The following is a 12,374-nucleotide window of genomic DNA, read 5'->3' as shown; positions in this document are numbered from 1 at the left end:
CCAAGGTTGTTTCAGGAAGTACAACTACTTTTGTTAATGTTCCGATCACGATTATGTCTGCTAGTGAATTGAAGTCTAAGGTGGCTAACTCTGTCAAAAATTTTGTTTTAGTACAAAATGATTGGCTTATTCTGAGTGATTCCTCTTCGTTTGATGGGGATGAAGATGAGGAAGTTGAGGTTTTTGGCGATTGTGAGGTGGTTGAGCCAGTTAAGCTTGTTGACACTAGTCACTCTAATGGAGGTTATAATCGTAAGAATAAAGGTAAAAAGAAGTAGGTTTTGGCTTTGCCTTTTAGCGATCGATTTTGACGGCTTTGTGGACAATGATGAGAAAGCTCCCAGCTTCCCTTTGCTGGCTTGGCTGGTTGGCAACCGAGTTGATAGGGACTTGTGCTTGGTTGCTTCGATGTGTAGATTTGATGGCTTTATCACCTCTGGATGGTTCGTGGCTGGTCGCGTTGATGGTGCAAGGGGTTTCCACACCTGAGTCCGATTTCGAGCTTTCTTACAGTCATTTCCTGGCCTCGAGCTATTTGTATCGATTCCTTTTCTGTGTTGTTGCATTGGCTGGGGACCTTCCTTTGTAACTTTGTTTTGTTTGAATAAAATGTTTATTTTGTGTTAAAAAAAATTAGTCCAATTATTAGGCTGCAGAATTTCACCACTGATCGGTTCACCATTGACATGTGCTTGCTTTGTTAATTTTAAAGTGTTCGTACAAATTTGCCTGTTGTTAGGCAGTCCGAATCACAAGCAATGCACTTTCATATTTATAAAAGGTTGCACAAAGCTCAAAGGAAGAATCATGTCACATTATATAATTTGATTCGAGTGGTTAATAATGTTCATTAAATTATTTCAACTTTTATCAGATCAAATATCATATCAAATAAATAAATAAACAAATAAATAAAAGATGTTGGGTGAGAGGGAAATCAGATGGCCAACAAATTGCCTTTGTTAAAGATTTGAATTTTTTAATTAGAGTATAAATTAGAAGTCATATTTATAAATTAGGGATGGATCTGATCAATCTCTCTTTGCTATTTTTGAGTGTAGGGGAAAGGAAAAATAGAGGGATTAGGAGTCTAAATTAGTTGAGTCCAATTGAGTCATCTTGGTCTTGAGCTTGATTAATTATTCTAGTTCGAGTTTGATACGACATAAAAAATCTCGACTTAATCGGGCACGAATCTATGGGAATATCTCAATGGGAAACTTTCAAAATTAAATATGTTGATATCAGAACTTCGATTTCAGCAAACATATAGTCAAACTGAATGTCTCAATGAGATAAACCCAACAACACCAAAATAGGTCCAAATCGAGCCCAACTGGGCCTAAATTGATGAATTGATGCATATTTGAAAGCTTCAAAATATTTATTGAGTGATCAAATGATATTCAAATATGACACAAGCATAAAATCGAATCAATGAGACTAATCCAAAAAGCCCAAGATTGTTAATTCTAATGTCATTAAGGTACTTAAATACTTGACGAATGATCTATGACCGCCGGTCATCTGTATCCTGCCAACTACGGTCCTTTCAACATCTGTTAATCGCAAACTGTGGTCCTTTTGACAACTGTTGTCTGATACGGTCCTTCGACCTAAATCACTCAAATACAACAACCCTTTAGGCCTCCGTTGCCCGCCGATTACATTCCCTCTGAACTCAATCACCCGACTACAATTTCATCGTCCTTCATCACCTGGCTACGGTCCCTCTGATATTTGTTGCCCGACTACAGTCCCTTTGACCGCCGTAGCCCGACTAGGATCCCTCCGACCTCCTTTGTCAACTAACTACGGTCCTCAAATCACCGTCTCTCGACCACTATTCCTCTCAATATCGTCTCACAACTACAATACTTTTGACTATGATCCTCAAATAATCGTCACCCAATTACGATCCCTCCGACCTCCATCACTCGTTGACTTTAAATTTTAAACGATATTTAGTTTCAAAAACCGCCCTAGCTTGCCCGATTCATAAAAATGGAATAAAACTAATGACTTATAATGAATGATGACCCAAGTTCTTGTTCCTAATATCCCCACACACACCGCAATGCAATCCATGATTCTGATTACAAGGACACAGGTTCAAGGTACCTTAACGCGAGTAGGATCGATCACTGCGCCCGCACTAGTCTCCATGGAGAGAAGATGGGTTTCGTCGTCAACAACGCAACAGAGGGCGGTGATGACCTCGGCGGCGGTTTGGAGGCAACGGAGGAAAGGGGAAACGATGATTCGGTGGACAGGGAAGCCAACGTTTCTCAGTCTCTTTCCCGTCGTCCAAGCCCGAATCTTGCCAGTATCCGTCAGCGGTGGATCCCATGGCCGATCTGCGTGCGACAGCCACAGAGGTTCTGCCGCGTCGATTCTGTCACCGTGCCTCATTATGACCACGTTCTGCGTCCATCCCTGCCTCTCCTTACAGACGCCGCTTGCTTGTCCTCCTCCAGTTTGGAGTGACTCCGCCATCTCCCTCTCTCTCTCTCTCTCTCTCTCTCTCTCTGCGATGTACAAGAAGTCACACTACGCCGAACATTGAAGAAGAAATCTCGTCCGTACAGATGTCAGCAAGGAAATCAAAGTTATCTTGTTAAGCAGCTCTCCACAGTTTGGTTGTGAGTTTGACTCTAACTAAGAGAAACTATTTCGTGCGGAGTCCAGATACTAAAGAATTGTTCGGATATGTATGTACATTGTGTATATACTGATGGGGCTGTTTGGTATGCGGATTTAGCGGGATTTAGCGATGGATTTGGGCGAAATCCAGCCAAACGGCCTAAAATGCAAATCCAAATCTCACGGTATTTGAAATCCGCCGTTGACGGAAAAAGAGCTTTTTTTGCGGTAAATCCCGGATTTCGGAAATCCCCATATTCCGCGGATTTAACTTGTTACTCGCAGGAGGGGTCGCGGATTTACCTGATTTATCGCGGGAGAGGAAGAAGACAGAAGCGGCCGAACGATTCCAGCTGTTTTCTTATCTCTTCACTCGCTATCTTCACAGAACAGCTCACGCACATGCTTGCCCATACGCCCCCGTCTCTTCTCTCGCTATTATAAGCCCACTCACTGTTCACTTCCATTCATTCGCACATCCAGCACAGTTGCGAAATTTTCCAAACGAGCGGCGTGAGTCGGGCACCGTCATGCCCAACTACGAAATGTAGTTGAGAGGACTTTCGGCATATGGAAAGAAAGGTTCCAAGTTCTGACTCACATGCGTCAATTTCCACTTGCGGTTCAGGCTGATATTGTTCTTGCATGTGCAGTCTTGCATAACTTTATCGGACGTTATCACGGGCATGATATTTACTTCAACATGTCACAGACTGAAATGCATCATAATAGTGACTTGGGGGAGGTTCAAGCTATTGATGAAGACCCGAATTTGTATGCAGGTGTTGGAGAAAGAGTACTGGGTGATGGTTTGAGACATTTAATTGCAACAAATATATGGGAAGCCCGGGTAAGTTTCTCTGGTATTAAGCTTATATTCTTTAGAATATCCATAATTTAAACTTCTAACAAACTACTCCGTTTGTAGGTTGCAAGCCAGCGAAGTCGTTCAGCTGGATAACCTGAAATGTTGAAAACATTGAAGATGGAATCAACTTTATTTTATTTGCAATCTTCTTTATGTTATTGTTGTATTTCAAATGAATCTTTGTTGTATCTTATTTGAATTTGGATTGTTCTACTTTTATTAATGAAGAAATGAATGTTAAATCTTTTAACCGTCTTAAATCCTCAATTAAATAGCCAAACAATCACACAGGATTTAACTGGATTTATCATGAATGTTACCAAACAGTTTTCAGGATTTAACCCCTCAGGATTTCGTAAATCCGGGATTTGGAGGATTTACGAAATCCTACTTAAATGAAATCTTGCATTCTACCAAACAGCCCCTAAGGGTTTATTTGTGACACTTTTTTCAATGCTTTGATATTCAGACCGTAGGCATAATTCCGTTTGGCTATTGTTGTACTTTTAAGTAATTTCTATGTTATGAATGGGTTTTTATATCAGTTTTTGAAAAGATTACTTTCCTCATAATCGCTTTACAAACACATTTACAAAACATCATAGCTATCTCCCAAACAAATCAGCGAAATCTGGACCCAAACTAAAAGTTGATTTGTTAGCTTAGATTTGGATAAGAAGATTTATAAATATTTAATTTGATTCGGCTGTAAAAATTGGCCTGACCCAAGCCGGCTTCATCTTGACTTGTTAACGAGCTCGTGAGTCGAGCTTATTGGGTTTCGAGCTCGAACGGAATGTCGATCTTGTTAGCTTATTGAGCTCGAGTTTGAACTGCGGAACGCTCAACTTGATTACCTGTCAAGTGGCTTGTCGAAGATTTTAATTAGAAAATTTATGAATTAAATTCTTGACCATATGAATTCCAATTTCCATGAACTCATAGTAAAATCGAATGTCTCAAAAAGACGAACCCAACGATATCATAAGTGATCCAATCCTGCCTCAAATAAGCCCAACTGAAAAATTTGAAGAATAATTAAAAATTTCAAACATTGATTGGAAAATGGCCTCCAAATTCAACATGCTCATAGTCTAATCGAGCGGCTCAACAAGCCTAAGAGCACTCAATTCTAACATCATTAAGTCACTTAAATGTTGAATAAATGGTTTATGATTAAGGGAATCTATATGGACCATATGATGGAGTGTTTTTTATTTTGAATCAAATTAACAAAATGTCTATCCCAAAAAGTTTATAAATGGGATCACATTTTTCACATGATACGGAGAGGGAGAAAAGATAGAACTAGAGAGTTCTTTTTTATGATTATAGCTATCGCCGTGGAAGACCAGCACCTGCTATTGATTTCGACGACCATCAATGTCGCTGTCAACCATTACCACCAATCACTGTCACCATTTCCAAAATTCTGACAAGATTTAACCTTGTTGTTAGGTATAGCTACCGGCCTTTGAACACCTACTTTCTATAATCTCTATAAAGAAAACCAATCACTCCTATCGAGTATTAATTATTTATTTGTGGCCACTTAATTTCTATTAATCCCTATAAAAAAAATCAAACATTATATTCTGAAATACATCGCTCTTCTTCAACTATGAGGAGGAAATGATTCTTGTGTCTTTTAATATTTAGTGAATTCTTCAACTAGGTTAGACCTATTGGGTTTTTCCCTTTCTAAGTTTTCTAAGTAAAAAAATATTTGGTTTTGTAATCTTATCTGTGAGTGTTAAATTTTTGTACTATGTTAAGACGTAAAACACGCATTCTATTGACTCAAATTTTCTAATATGTAATAATTATATATACTATTATTATAAAAGTTTGTTTGTTTGTTCTAAGTAAAAAAATATAAAAGAAGTTTGTTTGTTTATATAAGAAGCCGCTGGAGAGAATCGAACTCGGGATGGGGGGTTCCCAACCGAACACGCCCATCAACCAAGCTAAGCATCGATGGGCAGGGAAGGAAATCTCTCTCGAATAATTTTTTTGGATAAGTATCAATATCTATATTGTCTTTTCCACAGTTTAATCAAGTAAACTGAGACATCTGTTGAGGGTGTCTCCTATGGGGTCTTGTGCAGAAGTTTTGACAGCTCTAAAACACTACTAGATGAGCTGGTTGACACATGACCTTCAATTATAAAAAGGATTTCATCAATAGCCCAAATTTAGCAGCTTGAATTTCTCAAAAAGGATTTCATCGCAAGCCCAACTACAGGATATATTACTATCTATATAGCTGCCATTTAATTAGGAGCTCTTTAATACATTTATCATCTATTGGAATGGACGGATGCCTGAAGGGAATTCTTTTGTGGAAAAAATGCCGATAGGGGGGCTTGATAAACAAACTTTGTTCCTTCCCTTGTTAGTGTATATGATTGTACTAATTTTTCCGGGTAAACACAAGAAGTAATCTTTGTGCGAGAAGCAAAATATCAACACCAAATGTAACAAAAATTGAATATATAAATGTGGCCATGCACTTATGTATATTTTTGTATTCATTGCTTTCGCTTGGTTTCCTGTTATGATTTATAGGCTTCATTTGAGACGGCTTTCTTATTGCTGCTTAAAGAATTTTTCTAGCATAAAATTTTAGTACTAGAAAGTAGTTTTAAAAAGCATTAATAAAGTCATCTTAAATGAAACCTTAATCTCTTATGCTATTGTGAATTTGGATAGATCATATGTAATTGTCTTTTATAACATAGCTTAATGTAGTTTTTATAATTTATGCAATTCACTTATTTGTATAGTTCAATAGATATTTCAAAAATAATAAAAAAAAATTCAGTGGAAATGACTACTGAGTCAAATTCATCTATTAGGTATTAGTCCAGTTTTTTTTTTTTTTAAGTTAGTTGTTCCTTAGGGCCCTCTTATCTTAGTAGGTCCATTCTTCTATAAATAGAAGAGTTTGTAATAATAATTGTAGGCCAATTGAAGATGAATAAAAGAAATTCATGTAAAGCTCTCTCTCCCTCTCTCTCTCATCCAAGGAGATTATTCTTCTTTAAGAAAATTCATAGCAAGTGGTATCAGATTCTGGTGGAGGCGATCTCGAGGAAGGTGTTCTTGTCATCAAGAAAGGAGAGGAGAGGTCTGTTGTTGGGCCAAGGCAAGGGCTCGTAATGGTGGGCCATACGTGGGCATGCGAGGTGCTCGGGAAAGACGACTAGGCATGGAGGTGTGTTTGCGTGTGTCTGTTGCATATGGAAGGTAGACAGATGAGTTGTAGTTGTTGTGTGAGGCATATGCACGTGCGGGGTGTGGACTGATAAGTGTTGTGCAGGCTTGTGGTAGCCATCACACGGGAGGGTGGATTGGACGTTCATGCGGGATTATGCGGGGCAGAAGTCTCAGATTGGACATTTATGTTCAGATTCATATTATGAGTGTATGTTGGAGCAGTGGGTGAGGTAGATCTGGGATGTTGGATGGGTCGTGAGATTCATGAGGGATCGGACTGCCGAACTGTGCGAGTCTTGGATGTGCGATGTGCACGTGAATATGCAGTATTGGTTTGATGGGAAGTACGATCGGAATTTGTGCGTGAGTATTTGAAGATGCAGAAATTACTTGCAATAGAGGTAAATTTTGAAAAGTGTAGAGCTCAGAGGCAGGGAAGTAAGACCCGCGGTGGAGCAAGTATCTGGGTCAGTATGCAAGCAGATCGGTAAGCAGGGTCGATTGGGTTTTGTGTGTTAGAGCTATGGCGATGAAAGCAGGTAGATAATTCTTGGTGGGTTCAAGAATCATTGATTTTTCACGTGGACAGGCTAGTGCAGAATTTCTGAGTTTCTCACGCAATGTGGAGGCATCCGCAAGCAAGAAGCGAGCACCGGACATGGGATTGGGTGGGTGGCTCATGCGAAGTTGCAATTTGGAGTGCACACGAGTGCCTTGGAAAGACGTGCGAGCCGGAGGATTCTAGGTGTTTGAGCACGGGCGTGCCACACAAGAGATGGCGATGCAAAAGTCACTGATGTGTGGATCGCAGGAGGAACAACGACAGATGCATGTGCAGGTGCACGTCATTTAGAATGTGCGGGAGCACGAGTTAGATCCGTGGATTGGAACACTTAATGGAGGCCTGGCGTGAGCGGGATTGGGCTCGACACGATGGGCTTGCTCATGGCATTAGTGCAGGGAGACGGTTAGTTCATAACAGGTGCGAGTTCATGGAAATAGGTGAAGGAGAAACAAGTTGTACGTTGGAAACTTTTCTTGGGTTGTTCGTTGTGAACAACATGTACTTTCTCATTACTATAAAATGTTGATCATGGTGGAGATTGTTTGGTATTGAACCCATTTTAGGTTAGTTGTTCCTTAGAACCTTATTTATCTTAGTAGGTTCAGTCTTATATAAATAGAAGAGGTTGTAATAGTAATTGTAGGCCAATTGAAGAGAAATTTCATATTAGCTCTCTCCCCCTCACTTCCCTGCCTCTCTCTCATCCAAGAAGAACATAGCTTCCTCAAGAAATTCATTACATCATATAAGAATCAAATATTTTCATATGCTTCTTTTGCATTTTATATTATTGGATATTTTTTCTAATATTATATTACTGCATTGAGGTTCACTTTTATTTGAACCAATTTGACCGTTGCCTTCATTCTTCTTCTCTTTTCTTCCTCACAAACACATGCTAAACTTTAACAGTAAGCTCAGAGTAAGCCCTCGATGGGGGCCAAGAAATAACTTTCTGATCAGTTGGCCAGAGCATAGTGCCGTCATGATGCATGATAATAGATGATATTATATGAATTTAAATTTATTATGTAAATTATTTTAAGTATTTTTCTTCTTATAAACACGATATAAAAAAAGTGATTGATATATCATCAAAAAATTATCTTGACCGGGCATGAATTAATCTCGAGACAAAATCAAGTTGGAACTTCCAAAATTAAAATTGGGACCATCCGAACTCTGATTTCAACAAACTTATAGTCGAACTGAACGTCTCAGAAATACGAACTCAACGACACCAAATTTGACTCAATCTGAGCACCAATGGGTCCAAATTAAGGGTATGAATCGCTGTTGGAGGGTTCGAACCACAATTTGGACTGCCAAATGGTTTCCAAACATGACGTGCTTATAGTCGAATCGAGCGGATTGATGGGGCAAATCCAACGAGCCCAAAATCACTTAATTCCGACATTACTAAGACATTCAAATGTCTATCAAACAGTCCACAGTCAAGGGATTCAACATCGACCCTCCATCTAAGCCACTCCCAATATGCCCTTGATCTACCACCTCTTACGGGCCATGCCACTCTAGGAATCTATAAATAGACCCCTCCTCCCTCTTGAAATTGGGGCTCGAAGATCACCCTTGCCTCCTCGCTCCTCCTCGACCACCGCCGGAGTTCTATCGGGCCACCACCTGAGGCCCAGACTTCCGCCAGACTACCACCTGAGGCCCCAACTTTTGTCGGACCACCACCTGATGCCTAGAGTTTAACCGGACCCCCACCTGACTCCCGAACTTCTGCCGGACCACCACCTGAGGCCCGAACTTCTGCCGGACCACCACTTGAGGCTTAGACTTCTATCAGACCACCACCTGAGGCCTTGACTTCTACCGGACCACCACCAGAGCCCCAGACTTTTACCAGACCACCACCTGAGGGCCGGACTTTCGTTGGAACACCACCAGAGGCCCGAACTTCTACCGGACCGCCACATGAGGCCCAAACTTCTACCGGACCACCACCTGAGGCTCGGACTTCTGCTAGAGCACCACCTGAGGTACAGACTTTCGTTGTTCACTACTTGAGGTCCTGACTTCTACCAGATCACCACCTGAGACCCGAACTTCTGCCGGATCATGCATAGAGATCTTCTAGAGTACCACCCTACTACAACGATCTTTCTGACCCCGATCTCCGGTCAACTACAATCTTTTGGACCTCCGTCACCTACCGACTATGGTTCTTCCGACCTTCGTCGCCTACTACGGTCCTTGCGACCTACATCGCCAGACTACGGTCTTTCCGATCTCTATCCTATCAACTATGATCTTGCCGACCAAATAGACATATCTATATTGATTATTGTAACTTCCACTATGTAATACACTCTATATGATGTACATTTGTGACATCAAGCCAATGCCTTCTCCCTAAGAAGGGCCTCATTTGTAACGACTGCAATTACTATTGGATTCATTCAAACTGGGCCAAACACCGTGGTTTTCCCCCTTTTTAGGGGCTTCCACATAAAAACTCTAGTGTCTCTTATGAACGTTACACTCTCTATCTCTTATCTGCTTGTGTGTTGGATCTTTGCACAATGCTAAACTTTATATTTCTCTACGGTCGTGAATACTCCAGAACACAACAATGATTAATTGCAATATTGTCAGATGCTAACCTCCCGTAAAGAAACGTCATATTGCTCAAACAAAACAATCTGTTAAATTGAAGGAAAAAAAATGACTCCACAAAATTTTGAAAGTCAAAAACTTTCATCTGCCTTAGCTCATGATCAATCTCACAAATATTTATTAGAAAAATAAATAAATTATATCAGTATATCCTAATAAAAAAAATCAAGAATGATATATCCTCACAAATTTATCTTGATCGGGCAAGAATCTTGATGCAATTCCAAGTTGAAAACTTTCGAAATTAAAATTGGGACCATCTGAATTCTGATATCAACAAACTTATAGTTGAACTGAACGTCTCAAAAAGACGAACCCAACAACACCAAATTTGGCTCTATCTGGGCCAAAATAGGTCCAAATCGAAAACACAAAGTGCCTTTGAAAGGTTCAAAATATAATTTGGATTACTAACCGATCTTCAAATGCAACATGTTTATAGTCAAATCGAGCAACTCGACGAGACGAATCCAACGAGCTCAAGATCACTGAATTTTGATATCATTAAGACCTTCAAATGCCAGTAAACGATCCACGATCAAGGAGATCAACATCTTCTGTCCATTGAAACCAATCTCAAAATACCCTTAATCTCCTCCTATTTGCTGGCCACGTAACAAAAAAAAAAAAGACTTCTCAATATTTTATCTATTATTAATTACCTTTCCCAAAAAAAAAAATAAATATTAATAGTTTTGCAGCTAATTTGATTGCATGGATGGTGAAAAATATATTTCAGTTCAGCAGAATTTTATTTTCACTTATTTTGAGTATGAAATGAAAATTCCTCATTCTGAAAAAAAACTTTCGAGAAAATTTTATAAACATCATATTCTTTCAATTCATAATCTCAAATATCAAACAACTAAATGAGCCCACAGACTTATTAATTCACCTTCAATGAAATCAAACCGTCATTATTATTAGTATTATTATTATTTGAACATATATATAAGAATGACCAGTGAATTTTTTCTAGTCTTTTCATCTGAAGAATATTGACTTCTAAAGAGACAAACAGGTACAGAAAGACCCAAATAAGGTGAAGCAAATGTCTGCCAAATCAAAGCAATAAACAAATGCCGCCATTGCTCTACTCACAGATCTGAATTCAAAACACATCACGCATTAATATTTCCAGCTACAGTTTCTTTTGTACAATTAAGCTATCACAACAGAAACAAGCAGCAAACCAAACCAGGTCAACACCACATCCTCCTCACGCAAAAAAAAAAAAAAAAAAAAAAAAAAATCTAGACCAGATAACAGTAACAGCATACAAACTCACTCAGCAAACACTGTAGAAGAGAAATATCTTTATAGATTTTTATGAAAAATAATTGGCGTGGAACATCCTCATCAAATCTTGCACATAACAGCCATACTGCGGGCATTTTGATGCAAAATAAGTGATCCTTAGATTTTGCATAGGATGACGTACACTGCAGGTTCTGAACTAGATTTTTATGAAAACGTCGTTGATGATCCCATTATATAAATATTTTTTCTGTTTATTAACCAATTTCCTTCGCTTCCTCTCCACTTCCTCTCCAGCATCATAGCACGATCGTCTTTTCGCTTCCTATTTATGATCCCATTGCTCACTTAGTATTAATCGATCAAAAAGAAATATATATAAAGAGAAACTATATAATCAGCCAAAGGGGAACTAAGTCATCACCTGGCTGAATTTTCCGGCATATCTCTCCGGCGGACTCGGTTGTGGCGGATGAGTTGACGGGCTTACTGTTCCTCGGGGCCGGATGCCCGCTGCTGACCCGTTTAAGGCCTAAGAACTCCTTCCACCGCACGAGCCCCTTGGACTGCGGGGCGCCCTCGGCCCGGAGCTCTTCGCGGAGGGTGGTGACCCTTGCTAACTGTCCGGAACTCAGTGGAAGCATACGTCCCTTGAAGAAGAGCTCGTCGGCGGCGATCATGGGCCGGCCTCCGACTGCGAACTCGAAGGTCGGGTCGGGAGTTACGATGTCCCGCCGAGGAGGTCTGGCGCCCTCTGCGGCGAGGTCGTTGGAGAAGGATATGCGCGGGCTCGCCGGCAGCGGTGCTCCGTACATGGCCGGACGGTCTTTAAGCGTATTGATACAGGAAGCCATGAGAGATCGTGATTGAGACAAGTAGCGAGACAGAGGTGAACTTTTGGTGAGATGAGTGATGATAAACTCGATTGAGTGTTAGATCTGTTTATGTGGCCGAATAAATAGGCATCATTGGGGGATGGGCCCGGAGAGGCATCAACGGATGGAAAATGATCATTCAATTCAATTTTCTTTTCTTAGCCCACCTTAATTAATACACTTCTATTTTTTCTAAAAACTTTGTTAATCATTAAAATTTATAAAATATTAAAAAATTATTTATTTAACTGAATATTTTAATTTGTCTTTTGTTCATATTATGATTGTACTAATTTTAAAT

General features: G+C 39.8%; 2 protein-coding genes across 2 annotated transcripts; both read right to left on the bottom strand.

Moving 5' to 3' along the window:
- Positions 1–2,092: 2,092 nt before the first annotated feature.
- On the bottom strand, positions 2,093–2,601 carry LOC110105701 (serine/threonine-protein phosphatase Pgam5, mitochondrial-like). The gene has a single exon (XM_020835333.2). It carries the CDS (start codon positions 2,494–2,496, stop codon positions 2,113–2,115), a length of 384 nt encoding a protein of 127 aa, XP_020690992.1. The 5' UTR covers positions 2,497–2,601; the 3' UTR covers positions 2,093–2,112.
- An 8,378-nt stretch (positions 2,602–10,979) lies between these two features.
- LOC110105625 lies at positions 10,980–12,129 on the bottom strand. The gene is made up of 2 exons (XM_020835237.2): positions 11,623–12,129; positions 10,980–11,523 (listed from the first exon to the last, which is right to left on the bottom strand). Exons 1-2 carry the CDS (start codon positions 12,050–12,052, stop codon positions 11,498–11,500), a joined length of 456 nt encoding a protein of 151 aa, XP_020690896.2. The 5' UTR covers positions 12,053–12,129; the 3' UTR covers positions 10,980–11,497.
- Between the last annotated feature and the right edge of the window lie 245 nt (positions 12,130–12,374).

Source organism: Dendrobium catenatum, unplaced genomic scaffold (genome assembly GCF_001605985.2).
Source record: "Dendrobium catenatum unplaced genomic scaffold, ASM160598v2 original_scaffold_65093, whole genome shotgun sequence".
NCBI classification, from domain to species: Eukaryota; Viridiplantae; Streptophyta; class Magnoliopsida; order Asparagales; family Orchidaceae; genus Dendrobium; species Dendrobium catenatum.
This window is presented reverse-complemented; position numbering and strand designations above follow the sequence as displayed.

Coding starts and splice junctions, on each gene's coding strand:
- LOC110105701 (XM_020835333.2), bottom strand. CDS start 2,496: ATGGCGGAGTCACTCCAAACTGGAGGAGGACAAGCAAGCGGCGTCTGT.
- LOC110105625 (XM_020835237.2), bottom strand. CDS start 12,052: ATGGCTTCCTGTATCAATACGCTTAAAGACCGTCCGGCCATGTACGGA. Junction 11,524..11,622: donor ATGCCGGAAAATTCAGCCAG/GTGATGACTTAG, acceptor GATCATAAATAG/GAAGCGAAAAGACGATCGTG.